The sequence below is a fragment of the Ambystoma mexicanum genome, chromosome 10 (assembly GCF_040938575.1).
Source record: "Ambystoma mexicanum isolate Mex_15411 chromosome 10, UKY_AmexF1_1, whole genome shotgun sequence".
In the NCBI taxonomy this organism is placed as follows: domain Eukaryota; kingdom Metazoa; phylum Chordata; class Amphibia; order Caudata; family Ambystomatidae; genus Ambystoma; species Ambystoma mexicanum.
Genome location: NC_090932.1, coordinates 953,268,650 through 953,291,431, shown reverse-complemented (window position 1 = coordinate 953,291,431; position 22,782 = coordinate 953,268,650). Strand labels below are relative to the sequence as shown.

The following is a 22,782-nucleotide window of genomic DNA, read 5'->3' as shown; positions in this document are numbered from 1 at the left end:
GCTTGCTTTTCATTCTTTTAAGTGGCCCTACGTGTTTAGTCTCCACACTCCTAATGCTAATATAATCATTCATACTTATGTTACGAAAAAACATTCTTAAAAACAAATGGGTACACAATGTTCTAATATCATACTTGTATGTATAGGTATACTTGTTGGTCTGCTATAGCTGTAATTAGGCTCATCACTATTGTTTTAAATATTTACAGTAATGTTATATATGTTTGTGTATGAACCCCTCTCCCCTGTCTTTTATATGACATCCCCAAATAAAGGATGCTCCCCAATAAATTCCTGATATAAATATTAGAATGGTAAATAATCCTGCACTAACTGTATGCCACACATATATGAATATGAACATCTAGGAACAATCTCATAGCTAATTTGTTTTCTAACATACAATGAAGTGTCTGAAGCTGCTGGTTCCATCGTCTTCTCATTTAAAGGGGAAAAAGAATGCAAACACAAGATAGGGCGGGGAGAGGATGGAAATGGAGAAAAGGATAGACACAGGGAGAGAGAAAGAGGGAGATAGAAGGAGAGAGACAGATTGAGAGAGAGAGAGAGAGAGAGAGAGAGAGAGAGAGAGAGAGAGACAGAGACAGAGAGAGAGAAAGAGAGAGAGAGGGGTTTTATAACAAATGAACAGCTGTGCATGTGCACAAATAGAATAAGGGCTGGAAGGACCTGTACTATTTGGTTATATAGTTAGTGCTGAGGTAGATGGGCAGTGTTAGGGTCCCTTAAGGTGGTAGTGCAATTTGTTTGGTGCCCTGTGGATGTCAGAAAGGTGAATCCAATAGGTAAGCCTTTAAATTTCACAGCGAGGGGAGTTGAAAACAATACCTCGTATGGGCCATGAAATCTGGGTTTTTCCATTTCCTAACAAAACTCCTTATGTAGATAAGTTATCCAGGCAGCAGCGGTTGGGTGGGTGGGGAGTCTGTTCCTTTCGGGTTTGCAGTTTTCAGTGTGTCTTCTTGTTGGGGTGGTGTAATGTGTCGGGAGACACATGCACCTGTCTCTATGGACATCTGATGTTCTGCTGACAAGGGATATAGGCGTATTCATGCGTCGACCAGTGGCCCCCTCATGAGGTGATAAATGGTGGTCCTGGAATGGTTGTGTGTGTAGACTGAAGAGGGCCACGGGTAAGCAATGCACCCAGTTCTTTTTTTTAACGTGTTTCAAATCTTAGATAGTTTTCTCTTGAGAAGGCTGTTGATCCTCTCCACAACGTTGTTGACATAGGGGTGATAAATTGAACACATCCGGTGCTTAATGCCAACTAGTGTTGTGATCTCTTTAAATAGATAATTGAAAGAATATGTGCCGTTATTGGACCTTAGCACATCTCACACACTTCATCGGGGGACGTCCGCACTGACATGATATTTTGCTGCACATTTGGCATCCGGGTTTCCATAAGGTCCTGCCTCAACCAACCGTGAAAAAGGGCAAACTACAACAATAGAATATATTGGGCCCCATTGTATCTCTCCCCATGTCCGTGTGATCTATGTTCAGTTTTCAGAATGGCCCAATAGGGCAGGGCAGAGTGCCTCGTAACATTTGGAGCGCCATGCCTGTGCTGACACTTTGACAAGTGGTGCAGTGTATGATTATATTAGTGAGGTGCTTCTGATATTGGGCACAAACCAATCCTCCTGTATGTCAGCTTCAATGTGTTGCTTTGAGATGTGGGAGGGGTGGTGGAGTTGGTCGAAAGCTATTGTTAACAGCTCCTGAGGCATTACTGCTTTACCAGTAGACTCTTGTCTCATAACAAATCAGTCGTGAATTGCTTGCATCTGCTTTTTACCCACAGTTCCTTCTCTTCATTTAGTGCTTTGCCTTGCAATTGAATGAGTTGTGCAATAGGCACTGCTTTATATGGGGTGTTCTTGTGATTATTTGAAGGCTTGCTCACAACGTACTCGACAGGTGTGGGCACCGGGAGATAGGCAACTGCATCCATGGCAGCATTCCCCAGTGAAATTACGTCTGTTATTGGTGTGAGCGGCGCACTTAACGACTGCCACTAGAGAGGGTTGGGACAGTGTAGAGATCAATGTATTTATCAGTGTGGTATGTTGTACTGGGGAACCCTCCACTCTCCGGAAGTCTCTCCTTTTCCGCTGTGACAGCCTGGCATGCAAAGATGTAGTGATGTATGCCGAGTCATAATAAATGGTTACGTGACACCCCTGTGACCATTGCAGTGCTTCTTTGAGCGCTAGCTCCTCCACCTGGGCTGAGTAATGCATCAGCAATCTTTTCATAATCAGAGTTTCATAATCTCCTGCCTCGAGGCACACCACTGCGGTGCCCGTATGGCCTGTTTCTTGGTCAATTGTTGTTGACCCCTCAACTAAAAGAACCGCCCGCCCCTCCAATTGGCCGTCTCTTGCCTGTGATGGAAAGTAGGTGGGTTCACTGTTTTGCATCGCACAATATGGATGTTTGGGCTTGTGCGAATAATTTCATAGGCTGAAGCTCTGTGTGTGGTCAGGGGGAATTTTGCTCCCTCTAGAATGGCAAATACTGAATGCTCCATATACAAATTGATGAAATACCCCATCCGGATTGTAAAATCATTTTCAATTGCGAATGCAGCTGCATCGAGTGTTTCTCACATGCGACCTGTCCTTGAATCACTGAGTACAGTGTGCCACTGTAGTAGGCCAATGGCTTGTGGACCATCATACTCTTCTGGTTCAATACTGCAGTCATGAGTTGACCATTAGAATATGTAGAATTCCTGTGTGTAGTCTGGGTGTGGAGAGCACTGGGGCTGTGGAGATCACTTATTTTAAATCATTACACTTTTCTATCATGTCTGCTGTCCACTAGACCTTGCTATTGCTTTTTTGTGCTTCCTTTAGGGCCTGCAGGAGCGGCCTGGTATATGCTTCATAGTCTAGGATTCATGCTATGCATTAGTTACACAGCCCAAAACATTTTTGCATGTCTTTCACTTTGGTGCGTAGTGGGGTGGCACACACAGACACTGCTCTGTCTGGTATGATGATGATTTTGCTATTTACTGATATTAACTGACCTAGGTATAGCACTTCCTGCTGGCTGTGCTGTAGTTTTGTCTTGACAGCTGTGTACCCCTTACAGGCCAGTAGTTGTAGGAGTGTTATAGAGTCACTCCGGCAGTACTGTTCACTGTCACTATCACAACAGGCAAGCAAATTATCCATGTACTGAATAATCATACTGGACACTTGAATGTTTCCTAAGTCGGCGTTCAAATATTCTGTTAAAAATGCTTGGGCTCACGCAGTACCCATGAGGCAAACGAGTATGTTCGAAGCACATTCCAACATGAGAAAATGCTCTAAGCTACTGTGAATTAGGGTGCAACGGTATTGAAAAGAAGGTGTTTTTCATATCCACCACTGTGAAGTGGGTCGTCCCCTTGGGAATGCTACATAAAATGGTAGACCACAAGAAATTCTTTCTGTACCACATCATTTTGGGGGTGCATATCCTGGATCATTATCCAATTGCCCAGTTGATTTTTTCACAGGGTAGATGACAGTGTTGCAAGTGGTTGTGGATGGCACTATTATACCTTGATCAAGCAGGGCCTGTGTCGTGTGTTTCATTCCCTCCTCTGCTTCTCTTGATAGTGGGCATTGTTTCACCTGGGGTAGCACTGCTCCGGCCTTTAATGTTGTATGCACTGGGGTTCCTTCCTGTAAAAGAGCATCATCGGGTGGATTTGTTGTCCATAATCGCTCAGGTACATAGTTTAGGTCTGCTTCAACGAAGGGGAGCAGGGCCACAACAGCCATCGGGGGGCATTTTACTCTTCCTTACTGCACCATTAATTTTGCAGGGGATACAAATCTCCAGCATTATCTCCCCATTACTGTCATTATTTCAAACAATTATGCATTTGTCACCTCCTTCACGGGTACAGTGGGGTCAATGCAAAGCACTGTATGCCACTCGCACCCATCCCGGTCCTAGTATGACCACTCTCCTCACTGACACCATCAACCCTTGCAGGTCTAGGGACAATATTGTGCCTGCTGCCAACTCTGGGGACACCACGGGGCGAAAGATAAAATCGGTCAGCACTCTCCAACAACTCTTGGCAATTTGAGGCACTGCCTCCACAAGTACTGTAATTCTGTAGATAGACATGTCTGGGTCCATGGGTATTCCATGGACCACTGCCTCACCCACCATTTCATGTGTCACCACCATTGCCCTTATTGCGCACAACCATGGCATGGCACATACAATGCCGTTATCTGTGAATTAGATCGTCATGTTCAACTTGCTGAGCAGATCCCTGCCCAACAGGTTGACAGGAGAGCTTTTAGAATATAATAAAGGAGCGTGCACCACTCTCCCTCCCACCTTTATAGATCTTTTGTGTATGGAACCATAGAAATAGCCCCAGAGAAGCCCTCGGTGTCAAGAGTTTTGCCCGATAGTGAAAAGTCCACCTAACTGATCCACGATTTTGCTGCACCCGAATCGACCATAAAAATGAATTGCTTATTTCCTATCTCTGCCCCCACCAAGGATTCCTCTTCAGGGTTGGAGTCATTGACAGGACAGGACACAGCTGTCCTAGTCACGATATGTTTTTGTCCCGGGAAACATGAAGAAGTGTTGGCCACCATGACTGCGCCTTGAAAGGGGGCAACCGTGCCATTTGATGCTCTGTTGAACAGGGTTGTGCCATTTCCCTGCTCAAAGGTGTGCTGAGGTGTTTGCTTTTGTACTATCTGATGCTGTTGCTGTGGTGGGCCCGGTATCTGTGGGGGTAACTGGGTGTAGGCCTGGTGTATCTCGTAGGGCGTAGAGGTCATTCTGGGCACCAGCCCTTGTGTGGGTCCCTGGGGTGATGGGCCGTAGGTATACCCCATCCCTGGCCTGCTTCTACATTCCCTTAAAAAATGGCCCCACTTGCCACAGTTCCAAAATTGTGAAGGCCCCATTCCTCCACCTCTGGTCCCGATTCCTCTAAAACCCCCTCCCCTTTCTCCTCGAAACCCAACTCTTCCTCACTGCTGTCCTCCATCTTGCCACTGTGGGCCTGGGTAATGTGACCCCCGCCCCACTCTCCTTGTCCTCCTTCCAACCAAATCGCAGCAATTCTAGCATTTGCAAACTCTTGAGCATTTCCTGTCACCTGGCACTGGCTTGGACAGTGACGCCTCCACAGCAATTTTTGCTATTTTTCGTGTACTCATTTTGCTTCATCTGCTTGCTGCCTCTGGGCTGTTTCCTTGTCACGCTCTTTTATCCTATTATAAGTTGTATTTTTATGCTCTGTATTCCGGCCTACCACTTCGCGTTGATGCCCACAATCTTGTTTAGTGTCTTTTGCATTTCTTTGGGCAGGCCCTTTTTATAATAAAATAGAAAAAAGGGCATGGATCGATCCCACAAGTCACCCGTATCCGCTCTCCACATCTCCTGAACCTTAAGAATAAACATAGGGGGTCTTTGTCATCGCCCATAGTACATTGCATTATCAATTGCAGGTCCTGTGTGTCAGTGAATGCTCGCCGCAGCTCGTCCCATATCTGTGACTGAATCTTGTTAAACGATGTTCCATTGTGTGCATCGTTCCCCAAATTCACTCCCTGGTACAGTGTCTTTACCCACACATCTCCAGCCAAGTCTCCAATAGGGGCTAACAATAAGCTTTTAATGTCGCTGATCGCCAGGGATACCCTGGTCGTCTGTTTCCCGAATGCGTAAATCCACTTGCCCGCATTTGCAGTGTGGGGCGGGCGTGCTTTTATCAAATTATTTTAATCCATTTGCGCCCATGGCAAATAGTGCAGCCTGCCAGGAACCTTATGTAGAAGGGGCATCTGCATCTTCTCCCTATTCCCATCAATCCCTTTTCCGCTTCCTGTTTTCCTTGCTATTGCCATCTGGCAAAAACCTGCTCCTTATTTTACCACCCCACAAACATTACACTCGGGGAGTTTGTTCTGGTGCTTGTTCTGCCTCCTCTTCCTCATCGTCCACAAACGTATCAATTGTATTCCACCCGTCTTCCTCTTCTCTGGGAGATCCTAAATTCTGTCCCCTGCCTGTTCACCCACTTCTCCTTCCTTATCTATATGCACATTCTTTATGGCTGTGTTGTCTATTCTGAACAAAAAGTCTCCTGTCTTTCAACCATATAACACTTGCTCTGCCAGTTTGTCAATATTCACTTCACTCTGTGCTGCCCGAAATCTGTTTAATGCTGTTGATGCCAATTCTAATGCCACTTCTAGTTCTCTTTTATTGATATCAGCATGTGCTGGGACATCCGGAGGGGATGCATATGGGGGTGGTGGGGCTGCGGCCGTGGTGGATATATAAGTTAGGTTAGTATAACCTACTGCAGGGTGGGCTGTCAGTGGATATATTCCCCTGCGTTCGGCTGGAGCCCCGGTTTCCTTTCCTGGACAGTAACCCGGCTATCATTTTGCACTCCTGCCTCAGAATCTTCAGTATCATTGAAAATGTTCCAATGATCTAACATTTCTCTCCTCTTTTGCAACTGTTTCCCTTTATATTTGGGTGTCAGAACTATGGACATGTGTTCCAGAATACCCTTATTATAATAGCCTGCTCTGGCCATCAGCGGGGCATTTCGCCTCTTCTTGTTTCCACCACCCATTGCTTGTGATACTTCTCGATTCTGTCACGATATAGTGGCAGGGCCTTATACATACTACTGTATGAGGGTTTCTCCTCCCATTATAATGGTCCTTGCGCCTCACTGCCTTGATGCCTTTGCTAGCACGTCTAACACGCCACCGCTGTCTGTCAAAAAGTCAGTCCTTTACCCACTCCCTTCTGTCAAAAAAATCAAAAATACCTTTCCCCACCCCCTCCTTTCCCCAGACCGCACTCTCACACTCCACACTCTCAAAACACACCACTACTTACACAACACCCCCCCTCGGACCTCCGACCTACACAATATAAACATAAACAAAACAAGCTAAAATAACAAGCTAAAATAAATGCAACTACTATTTCCAAGCCCAGTTATTATGTGGGGCTCCTACTTGTTTTCTTTTTCCTCTGTTGCACAATATACATAGTACCACCTTCTCTCTTCACTTGGGAATGCTCCCGACCAGTGGAGTAACTTTGCTGAAAATGTTGGGGGGGACATGACATCTGAAGAAAAGGTGTCCCAGCCAAATGAATGGGCACAAAATGGTGTGCCATGAAAGTTGGGTGGGGCAAACACCCCTGTCCCCCCTAAAATTATGCCCATGCTTCCTACCATTCAATTTTCCTTTCCTTAATATTCTTAAAAAACTAATAATGCTAACAAATAAAAAAACACATCCTTGCCACACCAACAATCTCTTTTCACATGCTCACACCCTTCGGAATTTCCCATATGCCCGTCTCCTACTTGTTATCACTTGAAATAATATACTCACGTGTACATGTTCAACCAAACTCCTCCATTACAGGGTTCCCTATAACACCAGCCTGCACCCTCCTCAAAGCCAAATGAAGGCACACTCCTAAACGCTCACACCAGAAAAAATACAACCTGCTAAGGAAAAAGGCCCACAAAACTCTTGCAAGGATAACAAGTGTTTATTTCTACAAAAATAGGTGCATCAGCAAAGAACTCTGCTGTCATGGAATGTTCAGTCAAAATGTGTATAAGCAGAAGCTTAAAAGGAGACACAGCATCATAGATGACATCATTGTATACAGTGGAAACCTGCATGACTGTTTGTTGCAACCCTATACATGGTCGGCCTGGAATGCCAGGTCTTTGGTCCCATCCCAGGCTTTCAGTCTTCCATTACATGGGGTGTGTGGGGGCTCCCCGTCTCTGGGGAACCTAGGCCGAAGAAGCAATTAGCTACATTTGTGAACAGGGCTACTCTATCATTATACAGTGCACCTGGCATGATCAAAGACTGGCACAGTGTAAGACTTGAGGTTAAAACAACCCACACATACTTCACTCACTCGTAGTCACATGTTCGGCTCCAAACGCTTCCACTCTCGCTTATGAACTAAAATGTATCCCTCCTTGTACCTCGCATTACAAATCATGTCATTATGAAATGAAGGTGGGACAACCATACTCTCAGATCATTTATGGTTGATTGATTTATGGTCAGTGGTCAACTGGTGTTTTGGAATTCAGGGGTATCAGGACTCGGGCAGTTGTAGGGGCTATAACTCATAGTTAGTTGGGTGGGAGTCAGAGATCTGCTTCAGCCTGTTTGTACGTACACCAAGGCCCCCAGTACTGTCTTGTGGTCTTGCAGTGCACATTCTTTTCAAAGCAAACATATTGGCAACAATCTTAAAACAAAGAAGGGTTTCTATGGAAGTTGGCATTGTGGGCCTCACTCATCAGCGCTTGTGGCTAACCAGATTTCTCCTTCATGCCCACAGCCTGTGTCTAACAAACAAATGACTGCATGGCCGTGCAGACCCTGTGCTTTAACTATAATCACTAATATCTACACAAAATGGCGATCGCTTGTTAATGTACACTATGTCTAACTGTCTAAATCAAATGCAATATTATGATTGTGTGGGGACTTTTAGGACACCAGCTGCTATTATAGTTCTTCCAATGGGGCTCCCCTCACCTAATGCGACTAGGGGGTGGGATGGGTTGCCCCCTTCCCAACAAAATCCACAACCAAATGCACTGTGTAATTGTGCACAAGTTTGAAACATAGTGCTAGATTGGTGCTGCAGCTTGTTAATGAGAAACACCACTCAGTCAGAAAGAAAAAATATTGGGGGTCATTACAAGTCCGGCGGTGGGTTGCTGCCAGACTGTAACACACTTTCCTTACCTGAGACCTCGTTTCACTAGGACATTAAACATTCCGGCGGCCCAGGATATCAGGCGGTGGAAAATATTAGTCCACCAATCCCATGGAGTTCCATAGGAATTAATGGGAATGGAGACTTGCAAGCACCAGCACCATTAGTAACAGTGCTGGTGCTTCCATGGAAACTGTGCATACTGGTGCCATTGCAAGGGTGGTGCGTTGCTACCGGCACCCTTATTTCGGGACCGGCAGACTTGTAATGACCAACATTATATGTAAGGCACATCATTTTGGGTTATTTTATCTGTATGTATACACAATGTATTTTCTTTCTCTTTTAATAAATAAATAGCAAATAATATCTTTTCAAATGTATTGAAATGAAAAATGTAGTACATTGATACCTGTAATTGGACTTGGTTCTTGCACATTAAACCACAGTCCATTTTCATCTTAAAAGCAAATGGTCTGATCTGCTGCTGACCGCAACAACATCCTTGCAGACATTTCAACAACTTTTTACATCAATTTTTAAGGGATATAGTTTTATTTTTCTAGCTTCACCTTGGTGTTTCTTTGCACAGCCGTTGGCATGGAAACCACGACTGATAACATGGAGAGCTAAGCAAGAGCCCTCCATTTCTACATTTTTAGATTTTTACGGATAAATACTGAAAGGAAACTATATGATTCCCGTCTGTATTGATATGCAACATTGTCAGACCATTTTCTTTGTAATCTGAATGTTATATGATAAGGTTAAAAAATGACGCCGAGAGATTCTGGGCCTGATTTTCAAAACGTTTTTTCAATCGGGTGTTCCCATCGAAAAAAACATATGTTTAACTCAAGCCTTCTGTGTCCTCAAGTATTTGCAATAAGTTTGTGTACAGGTATGCACAATAGTCATTTCATAATACAGGCGGTTGTAGATGATAGGTTTTTTAATGTGTGCAAATACTGGGTGGCTGATGTTTTTACACTGCTATTCAAACTTCAGTATGTGTCTAGGTAGGTTTACTAAAACTCAGTGGTTCATTTAATATTATCGTGGGCCAGGTTTAGAACTTACATTCATGTTTTTATTGTTCCTTTCGAAGAGAGATTACATCATTTGTTGAGAAATTAAGCACTGGATGCTAGTGTTCAATGACACAGCTGGTACCAGATAGATTTACTGTAGCATTCTGTAATGCGTTCTATACATAACCTTAAGGATCTTGTCCTCGAAGGGCCGCTTAGACATTTTGAATTCAGCGGTCATAATCTAGTCACTTTGTTGCAGAGAAGACGTACACTCTTGCAATTCCTCATGCCTTTCTGGTAGAGCTGAAACTCAATGTTTCCCTGGGCATAGCTGTACTGTTAAAATCACTCGTGGAACTTAGACACATGTCCTCATGTAGTTATACCGCAGAGAGATGGAGGAAGTGGACTGTTTTCACCACTGTGACCAGTTTGAGCTAGTTCCAGAAGATGGCAAGGCCACCCTTAATGTTATTTTTAAGATAAACAGAAGATGTGCCCACAATACTTGTGGCAGCACTTTGGCATATACACAGGCCGGAGAGAGCAAGGAACCTGCTACAACAGCACATGTATTCTGGTGGGGGAGTGCAGCAGCAGGTAGTTAAAGAATGGAGGAGTTAAGGACTGCATGTGTCACTCACATGCCCAAGTCTCTGTCATCCAATAAATCATCCATTAACAATAGTTCTGAAAGAACATTCTTCCTATTAGTCTGGCAAAAGCAAAGAGCTAAGTTAAGATGTACACATTCATTGCTGTAGATTTAACCTAATTGACCAACAAAGTCCCAGTCTCAATTAATATTAGCAATTACATATTCTAAGCAAACTGAGGATTGATTTGGTTTCATAATATGTTTTCTTTGTGAAATGATAGCTAGATAACTAGAAGGTGAAGTAGGAATCACATATGTGTTTTTTTAAAACAAGAAGCTATAACCTCCGAATGTGTGAGTATCTCCCATACAGGCTGCTTCCCTTAGATCCTCACATTTTAATTGAATCCCCCAAAATCTTTTGAATATCATAGGAATGCAGTGTATTTGTTGTAGTCTTTATGCTGGCAAATTACCTGTTCATATTAATTGCATGGCAACCTTTTTAGCCAAGCTCTGGAATGGCTAGAGGTTTCCTTCATAGATAAAACAGGGCCATATCCTTCAACATATCCTGAGGGAATGATGCGGTACTCTCCCATTGCCCAATTTCCAGTTATATGAGTCGGTAGGTATGGCTCTCAAATTTCAGATAGCCAGCAGATTAGCCGATCGGAGGAAGACCTCGCCGTTCCCCCAGGCTCACTGCATCGACAGCTTGGCTTGCAGCTTGGTTTTTCCTCATCACTGGACAGCTATGCTGATAGCCATGCTGTTAGTGTAGCTTTCCACCTTGCCTGGGTCATATCTGACATATTTTTTATTTACATAATAGCTCTATAGACCGCACCATTGGGCCGTACCGGGAGTAATTGGCATTGAGACCTCCTTAAATGCATTTGCTGTTCTCGGGCCTTTAAGTTGTTCTTCAATTACTATAACCCCAGGTATGTACCTTGGCCTAGGTCTTTAAAGCTTAATTGAATTAATAACATTTTGAATTTCATTGTTACATATTGATCAGATGTAGTTTATGATAAAAAACACACATTAAAATGTATTTACTTCGAACATAGTAGTCGGAATGTTCTTCTTACTAAAATGGTTGATGTATTATTGTTTTAGGACAAGTATATGGAAAGCCAGTACATTGTCAGGCAAATCTTTTTCACACAATTTTCTTAGACAACAGTTTGTGTACAGTATATTAAACAACACACTACTAGCACATCATATGATATGAATATAATATGAATATATTCCTTGGTCGTGTATAACAAGAGTGTGCTTGATTTGTGCTTTAAAAGAAACAATGTGCAAATAAAGTAAGTCAAAGATTACACCAATATTATTCTTTATAACACAATGTGATTCAACCCAGAGACTTCATAACATGATTTGCGAGGAGCTGCATGACTTGATACGCATGGCGTAACATTTGCGGTAAGGCAACATGGCATACTCTTTTTGCAAGAAGACATTATGACTTTATCTATTCCCTAGTCAGAGAATGAAGCAGGGTTGTTCACAAAAACTGTGGTGCCTGTTGATGGGAATTGGGTAAGGTACAAACAGGACAGACGTCTACTTGTGTTCATTATGGTACAGAAGATTTACTGTGGGGAAACCACAAACAGGCATTGGTATTGAACACAAGGAGGTAAGGGCCTCGGGTCCTTTAATCCTTTTCTTTGTGTATATGTGCTGTGACAGGTCTACATTTCATGAGAGCGAGGAAGGTTGCCTGCTGTCATGTCAAATTACATGTTGTTTGCGTTTATCACAGGATCAGCGAACTTATAATTAACTTGCCTCTAATGAGGAAATTAGAACTTGCAGATTGTTGGAATACATCACCACCAGAACAACTAAGGGCCTCATTACACGGTAGGCGGAGGACCAAGGTGCTATTAGCACCTTGGTCCATGGCGGTAAAATACCGGCACCGCCTTGGTGGAAAGGGGAATTACCGCCCTATTCCAAGGTTGACGGGGCGGTAATTCCCCCTTCCCCCATTGCCCTTCGCCATTCCCATTTTTGCCCCATAGGGCTCTATGGGAATGGGGAAGGCGCTAATTAAGGTGCCGCAAATTGCAGTACCGTAATTAGCACCCTGGTCCCTTTGCGGGTTGGTTTTTAACGCCTGCAAAAAGCAGGCGTTAAAGTCTTCAACCCACAAAGGGACCTCGTAGTAAGGCGGTAAGGGTTAACGGTCACCGGTACCATTAACGGTGACCGTTAACCCTTACCGCTGTCTGTGTAATGAGGCCCTAAATGTACAAGTGAAGTATTTGAGACTTGCAATATTGTTTTCCTTACTGGATATATATGGTTTGCAACCACTTATGGCTAATGTGCTACTTCCAAGAAAAGTCCACAAATTATCATGTTTCGCGAACAGCACAGTGCCACACCTTTTTAAGCATGTGTTATATGAATTTGGCAATTTATTGGATCACTTGTAGTGTGCAAAATCTCACAGACAACAGAAATGAAGTCAATGTTTAGTCTACATAACTGGCACTACTCCTTGGTTGTGTATATGTTAAAGGTTAGGTAATGTTTTGTATAGAGCCCTTACAAGGCCTCTTCTTGCACTAAATGCAAAAACACATCCTTGGGCCATGGCTCTGTTCTAACATGGGAGCAGCATTGATTTCAGAATGTTTGAAATATGCATGAGTTGTTGTTTTTTCTGGATTTGCCATGTTGATTGTTCAAGCCCAGATTACTGAGAGCAAAACTAAATCATTCAACAAAAAGCTCATTTTCCTTTATCAAGCAACACTCTGCATGTATAACATTGCACACAACTATGTGTTGAATTGTAGGGAACATCTATCCAATTAGTTAGAAGAATCTCAATGTTAATTTCCTTAAAGCTATAAATTCCACATTATCGAAGTGCCCACTGATTAGGGCAACAAACGCAACTCTTAGATGAAGATGTGTCTGACTTGTCGGAAGCGCCAAGTAGTTGGTGCGGCTTGATGACTGTTTAGTCCCTTGACTTGACGATAGTTTTCTGCATTGAGATCCCTTCCTAAGGATTAGTGCATCACTGGCTACCCCTTGTCTGTAGGGCATGCCTTGAACTACCTTTAAACACACATTGTACTTGATTATAGCAGACAAAACATCAGTGGATTTGCTCCTACAACATTGTCTATCATCCGTCATCGGTAGGCCATCAGCCAAATTCTTCTGTGTGTAGTTGATCTTGTTGCTGCTTACTGTCCTGGAACATTCAAGGGAGTATGAACACACCTTTATCTTAGCTTAAGGCTCTAATGAATAGTTTATGTGTCTATTTCAGCCTTTCATTTACTGTTATTTGACTTAATTATGCATGGTGCTGTTGCTCCTCTTGGCCACTCTATCTCATATGAACTTTATAACTTTATACACTTTTAATTGACCAGTAGTTTGGCTCCCACAGATGTTTACGTCTTCTTCTGTCAATAACAGCTGTCCCACATTCAGAGCTTAACCATGTACTCCCATTGTGCTCTGTGCGTATCCTTTAAAAACAGCATCTTCGCTTTGTGCCATCCATGACTCTTCATTGTCTCTGAGCACAACTTTTTTTCCCGCAACTCGTCCTTCATACAGCCTCGGGCTGTCTCTGAGGTAGCTCAGTTGAATTCTGCATAATCCAGCACCCATTTTCCTGATATGGCCGTCCTTGCCACATTTTATATTCCTCTATAGCAAGATTCTATATGTTGTCTTTATACCCTGCGTTACTGCTTATTTACAGTTATTGGTCAGTAAATTACTTCATCGTGTTTAGATTAATGATTACTTCAACTTTAACTTTCTGTTACTCTTAGTGCTTTAGTTACATTGTTACTTAATATTTTATATCTGACATGGAAATCCATTCTTCCTGTGTATTTGGGTGAGTTTGGGACGGGGAAATGGTATGTCTGATGTACCAAAACCAACAGTATAACTCTGGGTAATTTTGGGCAGCCGAGAGGCAGTCTCATGAAGTGGGGACCATCTCCATCTTTCTATAAAACATTTCTGTCTGTGAGATTCTGAACTAAATTGAATATTTTAGATGTCTTGTCTCAACCTAGCATTTTGGTTGATTTCAATTATCATCTCTGGTTCAGTCTGTACTTGGTCCCTAGATTCATTCAGAAAATCCTGGCTAGTGCCAGGTGCAATAGTTTTAAAAGCCAGTTTTTCTTACATGTTTTGTAGATCTTTCTGCAAGGAATTTTTTTTTTTCTTATAATTAGTTGTATATTCCATGAACTCTTCATTGCCAACTATTTAACACTTTCTTCAGGTACGCAATCTCTGACACTGTGTCATTAAGATCGTTCATTAATCTTTCTGACTTCTCTCTCAATTTTACATTCTCTTTTATTCTTTTCATTAAGTCATGTTGAGTCACCTTATTTTGATCACCATGTGTTTGTGCCTGTGTCAACTGTGAGGTGAGCCCATGGATTTCCTGAATTGTAGTGTCTTGTTCCTGTGCTAACTGAGTCCTTTTGCTTCTTAATGTTTTTTTTATCATTATATAGCTGACCAAATTCAACTTGTGAATCATTATCCTTCGCAACACACTTTGCAGCGATCTATTTGCTTTCTATCAATTGTATTTGTATTGATATCATTTAATCCTATAAGCTATCGACATGAGTGGCTTGATTAGTCATTTTGCCTTTTAACATATTATGTGGCTTTAAATATTGTCAATGAATGTCAAGAAGTTCTCTCACTAAGCATTGTTCGGCTACTCCACACACATTCAACTAATCATGAATTGCTTCATTTACAATGTTTTGTGTCTGTAGTAACACTTGAGATACCCTAAGACTCATTTGATTGGTTTATCACGTTTGCACTGACCTTTGGCTTGTTTGATGAGTATCAATTCTGTTGAGTTCTTTCAAACATTTTCTGTAATTTGGTGCAAATGATATACGTTGTCAGTCAACCTGCCCTTTACCAATGTAAGTTGAAGGAGAAATGGGCAACAGTTTCACAATAGTTTGCCTCATCTCCCTAGCTGTAGACGTTACATAGAGTTTTGTCAGACTTCAGCTGGAAGCCTTTCTGGCACCCGCATATCTGTTTCAGCATTTTGCACCATGTCCTTAGTTGTATGTTTCCATATCTCAATGTCTTGCAACAGAGATTTGCTTTGCAGGACATATCTGGTTATTGCTTGGTCAAGAGCCACGTCCACACCTGCTCTGATGTCCTGTGAAAACATGGCTGAATTGAAAAAAACAATCCACCGGAATTATTTTTCTCACTTCCAAATTCACTATTTTGTCAACTTTACATTCCATAAATACCAATTTAGAATGATTACCAGTGTATCTAATGAAACTGTACAACATGCACCATGTCAAGTGACTCCAATCAAGCAATCCCACTAAGTCAGTGCCTCGTCTGGGACGCCCAAGGGAAGCCCTTATTTATGTATTTTTATGACAAGTCATACTGTGGATGATAAACCCTTATATAACGACCCTCTCTTTGAATCCCCCTGACCCCACTGAGCCAAGAAGTAGGTTTGTTTTGCAATTTAAAAGGTTTATTGGAAAATTAAACAATATAGATATATCACACTTTTGTAATAAATTAATATTTGATAGCACCCTTATGAATATAATGTTGATCAACAATAGATAATCTGACACTAGCACACTTCTTTACAATCAATGAGGAGTTAGTATAGGAAGGATAAGGTAGCTGTTGGATATTTGTAGTCATTTAGTGTCGATTTTGGTTTGAAGGCTGCTAATTTTGTTGGCAAGGGCAGATTGGATGCTGGCGCACCAAGGTTTGTCTTTCACACAAATGTCTATTGGAGGGTTAGGGTTTTCTAATTCCTTCAGAATGGTGAAGAGTTCTTTGGCAGAGATTCTGCTTTATGAATTCTCACATTGTAGACTTCCTTCTTAGTACAGATTATCTCTTTTTTGTAAAGGGAGGAAATAGTCAGCAGATTAGTTTTACTTTCAACTGATGGTGTAGTTTTCCATATAGATTCCATTTTGGCCTTCTTCTTTCTGAGGATTTTAAGTTCCGGGGTGAACCAGGAATTTAGATGCGCTCTAGTTTTGCCTTTCTGTAACTTTAGAGGGGCCACGGCGTCAATAGCATTAGTCATGGCGTCATTGTAGGTGTTGACTAGGAGGCTGAGGTCAGCAGTGGCAGGGAGCGAGTTGAGGATGGGGAGAACTAATGGTGTGATGGTGTCCGCCGTAATGTTACGCTTGTTTCTGGTTATACAGGCAGGTGTGAGAGGGCAGTGTTTAGGATTAGGGTTGTTGATGCTGATGCAAAAGGTATGAGGAAGTGGTCTGTCCATACAAGAGGTTGGGGTGTTTTGTAGGTGATGTCGCAATTATAGGCTGCGACCCAGTCGATGGTCCTGCCCTTCTGATGGGTTGGTAGTGTGTTCATTTGGGTATAGTTATGCTCAGGGCGTTAGCGAGGGATGAGGCATGAGTGTCATTGGGGTCATTGTACCCAAGGTTAAAGTCTCCTAGAATGATATTTTGTGAGAGAGGTTTGGAATTCTCAGCTATAAGTGAGGTAATGTCTTCCTCGAAGGTGCCTGTGGGACCTGGGAGTCTGTATATTAGTTGCAAGGTAATTGTGTTCTTGGGGGTAGTTTATATTTTGATTGTGAGATGCTCACATGATTGTAATGGAAGGGAAGTGATAGATCTGAGGTCAAGTGAGGATTTGAAAATGAATGCTACACCTCCTCCACACGCATTAGGTCTATCCACTCTAAGGATAGAGTAGTTATTGGGTACAGCAAGTGTTAAATAGGGTCCTGCTGCCTCGTGTAACCATGTTTCTGTAATAGCAAGGAAGTTGAGGTCAGCTGAGAGGATAGTGTCAGCGATTTCTGTGGGATGAGCGACAAGGGATCTGACATCAAGTAGAGCTCCTTTTAGAGATGCAATATTGGTAGTATTAGTACCGTTCTTATTGGTCTCCTTGATCATGGGTGTTGTGGGTGATTTGCTAGGTGTAGTGTGAAGTCTCGAGCCAAGTCTGTTGTTGCAGGTAGATAGGTCCGGGTGGGCTGCTGACCAGTAGCCTGGTGGTTTGGGCTGGTTAGGGTTAGTATCCGTGTAGTCATTTTTACTAGGGCTAGGAGTGTTAAGAGGGGTACTAACTAGTGTATGGCTAGTTGTGGACGTATGATGTCTGTGGACGGCAGGGGGGAAAGGTGGTAGGGTAGGCAGAAAAGGTCTGGGACGTGGGATGGGGTAGTGTCTTAGGCAGCCAGGTTTGGCAAGTCCATTGCTAAGTGATATGTAGCTGTTTGAGCTACAAGGTATATTGTTGTTCAGGACACAGAATGGGAACATAATGAAAATGAGCCAAGGGGGCATACTTGGGAGTATCGGGTAGTTTGAGGGCTAGGTGCAGGCAGGTGAGCACTATAGGCATATTTACTTACATAGAAATCCTCTGTTTAAAGTTCAGGAAAGCCAACTGCATCTCAGGACACTCTGGAAAGATAGAGCAGGGGTCTGGGTCACTCCACTCTCAAAGATGGCCTGCCACACACTACCATAGGACCCAGTCAGCTTTGAGGCCTTCCTAGCAATAGACAGCTCAACCCAGATGCACTCTCAGCAATATCCTTTGGTGTTTGCTTATAGCTGTCAGAGTATAGGTTTCCACTGCCCTACTGATGGTAAATGTCCCCAGCTCTCTCTCTCGGTCTGTCTGTCTGTTCCTCCTAGGGCAGTCCTCCTTACATAGCAGTGATGACACCACCAATTTTACAATCTTGAGGAAGTACCCTGCAATAATTCCAGCAACTAGGATTGGACATGTCCCCCTCTCGCTCCTGCCAAACCCAACCCACAAGTCAGGATTTGTTTAGGGGTCTGGAGAAACATATGGCACTTCTCATTTGGAATCACCATGTGTTCTCCTTTCACATTTTTGGGAAAAAGTAGTTATGTATCAAAACATCATAATTATTATACTAGCAAGTGCCATAATATACATATTTTCTGATTCAGTTAATCATGGGAAATTAGATAAGCCATCCACCAGGTCTGTACCATGTGGCATGGGCGTGTGGCACTTTTCTGCTGTTTCCATAAAAAGCATAATAGTTATGGATATGTAAGTTATTACCATCTCCCTCATTTTATTCTCCACCAGTTGACCAACTCTAATAATTTGGAACATTTGCAGATCAGCCCAAAAACCTAGCTTAACCGGTCATTACAGTTCCCTGAGTCGCAGGTGGAGGAATTTTATCACTATAATCTATTGGATATGACATAAAAAATGGTACATAAATGAAATCCGTATGACTGATGGTTGCTCAGAAAAAGGCCTACATGATAATAATCCTTTAAAAATAATTGTGAATCTTTATGTGGGACAAATGGCCATTCACCTGCCTTCAGGCATTTTTTTTCCACTGGTTTATCTTGTACCCAGAGTTGTTTTTTTATCAGTCTCTTTGTGTTGTAAGCTTTCTCTTTGAAGTTGTAGCCTCCATTTTCCACATATTGGTCATGCTCAAGCCAAGGGGAACTTATCCTACAGTCAATTCCTTCACAGCCAGCAGGTCCGGGGAACACTGACTATCAACACTTTTAGCAGGACACTTTATTGCAGTTATTAATTACATGGGAGATGTAACATCCAGACTGACAGTGGGAGATTTCCTTGTGATGTTTGCCCACAGCCAGCAAAAAGGGTTTGCCTTGGGCTGACATTTTTCCATGAAAACCAAGTGGCTTTTCAAATGTCACTGGTATTTTGTATGTGAATCATAATATTAATTGCTTTTGTCAACCCACACATGGAAGTGTTTTATAATGGCACAATCCCATAGGAAGATGTTCCATGAATCAGGCCCAAAGTCTTTTCTGTGACTTGTTTCTGTTAGCAGTGATACATTTTCACATTGAAACTCCTTTTACTTGCACACACATACGCAATCTGTTTTTGTGTCACTGTTTAAAAATCCTGTTTTCTGCGTGAAAGGGATATTTGATTCCTCCTTCTTCTGTGAATTAAAATGCTGCTTTTCCTTTGGTAGGGACAGGCAGGCCCCTTATCCACATGCCTCTTCAATGTTACTTGAAAGGAACACACATGCCAAGCAATTTTTTGGTTCAGTGTTTAAAATCCTACTGTTCATGTGAAAGGGACTTCTGTTTGGGGCCTTTCAATGCACCCCACAGGAACCCTATGTGATTATTTGTAAATACGTCATGTCTGGGAAACTTTGCATGTTGACCTTTGGTACCCACCCTAAAAACTAACCTTTTTGCTGTTTGAGAGATGTAGATGGGTTCGATACAGTAGTAGATGATACCATTAGTTTAACTCAAAGAATGCTCAGCATTGATGCATTGCTGCATTACATTGCAAAGCGGGTACTAGGTTCTTTGCAAAGTGTTTTGAAATGCGATTCCCCATTGAAAAAACAGTTTTGTATATCAGTTTAGCTGATTTTTCTAAATCCTCTAGGGCCCCATGCAACATATGTATTGCTCTTGTGCGCAATACTGTAAATGAAAACATGTGTTTTTCTAATTTTGGTGAGTGTTTGCAAGTTTTGATGGCAATTAGGAACTGATATTGATGTAGTATTTACAGCATATAATATGGAGAAAGAAAACAGCAATAGATAAATTCCTCGCATACCGAAATCAGAGATGTGGTAAAACAGACAGTATTCCAAATACCTTTCCTTTCATCATTATGTTCCTGACTCTTAGTGAGGCCCAAAGTGGATTTAAACATATGCACTTCAAGCTCCCTGTCCTGCACACTGTTTGTTTCATGGCATCACCCTGCTGTTGGATGTTAGGCAATGTGAAAGTGACTGGAAAGTGTGATTACTGGATCACCTTGTAAAGGCAAGTAAACCCTTTAGGTCTTGTTCGGCTGCAATAGGATTGGATGTAAACACATAGTGATTGTCAAATATGCTAGTGTGATATCCTTTGATTTTATAATACACTTAAATCGTGCCCCATTATACATATGGTATTAAAACATGCATTACTTAAACTTAATTATGAGGCATATGGTAGAACAACATTACTTACCAATCAAAACATGGGTTATTTGCGACATGCAGTACTTCTTAGGTCTCGCATTCTATAAATATTGGATGTGAGTCATACGTTAGTATTTTAGAAATATGGGGTATGTCAAATAATACAATCCATATAATGGAAGGTTCGCACCAGTACACTTGCAATACGCACAATGGTACAAAGGAACACATTATGATTTAAGGTGGTAATTCACTGGTAAATATGCCACGAAACATGATTACTGTTACCAACATTTGGTTTCACTGATTTACTGCGGTTTTACAAGTGGTGGGAGGATGGTGTCAATCCCCATTATCAGAGTCCATAGGACTCTGTGGGGTTATCAGTGGAATTACCGCCATTAGCAATTCCGCCAGTGGTAATTGTACTGATTTTGCAGCTTTGTGGTTGTAAGGTGGAGGACTTACCTCCAACGTTTTTCTGTACTTAAATCCAACACATTAGCAGCAAACATGTAGTGCTGTGATAATAGTATTACCACTGCATTACTGTGGCTTCTAACCACACAGCATTCTTTAAAAGCTTTTGTGTTTCAGGTTAATTTTGCCTTAGTCTTAGCTTGACGGAGGAATTTATCCTGGTGAATATATGCTTTAAAAATATTTTTTTTTGCACTACAGAAATGGTGCCCTCAAGCGTTCATCACTGCAAAACTGTAAAACATCTACCAAACCTGGGATTTATATTCTTGAGTTACAACATTGTTTTTCTGATGTATGGCTCTGGTGGACTTAACAATATGATTGATGTTGGTGCTGCAGCATAACATTGTTGGGGTGTATAATGAGGGGTGAGTTTGTGGGTGAAGGATGTCATTCGTCATGGTCCTGTTGTTTTTGAATTATTTTCTGAATATAGAAAGTTTCATCATACTTCTAAAAAATGACTATGTATTAGGATGACTCTTGGGTTACAATTTTAGTGTTTTTCCCAGTTTCTGCCACAGAAATTGATTACCCGTTTTCCATAAAAGAAACTTGTGTTACTGCCAAAAGCCTAGAATCCGTTTTATTAACGTTATCCTATTACAATGCTACCTGAAATATTTTGGAAAGCATATCATCTTTGTACCTCGCAATTTACTTGATGGATTTACAATCAGTTAATCGTGAGCCGCACAAAAAAGATGGGAATCAAATTGACAGCTTATGTTTTCAGAACTCAGTTTCTCATTTTTGTAAGTTACATGTCTGCCGTGCATTTTTAATGAACATGATATATCAGCTGAAAACAGAATTGCAAAACAAAACAGCAATAATGTTTTCCCTCTATCTTTCGAATAATTTGAGAACAACCTGTTAAGTGATTTTGCTCAACCTTCAGTGGTAATGTTTGCCTGTGGAGAATCTTGCACAGTATCTTATCTTGTTGTCCATGTCCCCTCTAATGATTCATTTTCCTTTCTCCAGGATATGGACCTGCTGCTAACTGGATTTGATTGATCAGAAGGGCATCTGCAGTAAATGGCTACTCCCATCATTTTGCAGCTGTGGAGAACAGAATTGCCAATAGGATGTAGCCTGATAAATAGTGCTGAGTGAAGATGCAGCTTCAATAAGAGTGGAATCGACAGATGATTCTTGCTTTGTGAGGATCCTTTTGCCATTTTTAAGGCCGAGTGGTGGTCAAGAACCCTTGATTTCTGTTTCCTTTGAAAACCTTATTTGGGCTCAAGTTTATGAACATTATATTGCTTTACTGAAGCTTTACAACTCATGTGGGACCATGGCACATCCAAGATACGTATGGGCAGATTTTAAAAGGAGAGGGATTAGGGTCCACCTGTTATACACAGGATTGGATGTGACTTTTGCTCTTTCTGTACTTGGATTTTTATTTCACACTGCAGCTGTTTCTGCTCAAAAACTAGACGATGCAGACCCAGTCGTGACCACCACTTATGGCAAGATAAGGGGAGTCAAGAAAGAACTCAATAATGAAATTCTGGGGCCAGTTGTTCAGTTTCTTGGTGTTCCGTATGCTGCCTCTCCAGTAGGGGAACGCCGATTTCAACCACCCGAACCTCCAATTCCATGGCCTGAAATCAAAAACGGCACGCAGTTTGCTCCAGTGTGCCCTCAAAACATTATTGAGGGCAGATTGCCTGAAGTCATGCTTCCTGTATGGTTTACAAATAACTTGGATGTAGTTTCTTCCTATGTGCAAGACCAGGATGAAGACTGCCTCTTTTTAAATATTTACGTCCCAACTGAGGATGGTGAGTTAAAAACAGGAGAAGAAGGGGACTTTC

General features: G+C 42.1%; 1 protein-coding gene across 6 annotated transcripts in view; it reads left to right on the top strand.

Moving 5' to 3' along the window:
* NLGN1 (neuroligin 1) overlaps nucleotides 1-22,782 on the top strand; it is a 1,353,775-nt gene that overhangs the window by 53,653 nt on the left and 1,277,340 nt on the right. For 5 of the 6 annotated variants that reach the window (XM_069618719.1, XM_069618716.1, XM_069618720.1 and 2 more), the window contains exon 2: nucleotides 21,941-22,749. In XM_069618719.1, coding sequence (XP_069474820.1) covers nucleotides 22,257-22,749 — 493 coding nt within the window. In that variant the 5' untranslated portion in view covers nucleotides 21,941-22,256. Of the gene's footprint in view, nucleotides 1-21,940; nucleotides 22,750-22,782 lie in introns of those variants that run through there. The other variant, XM_069618721.1, reaches the window with a different exon arrangement.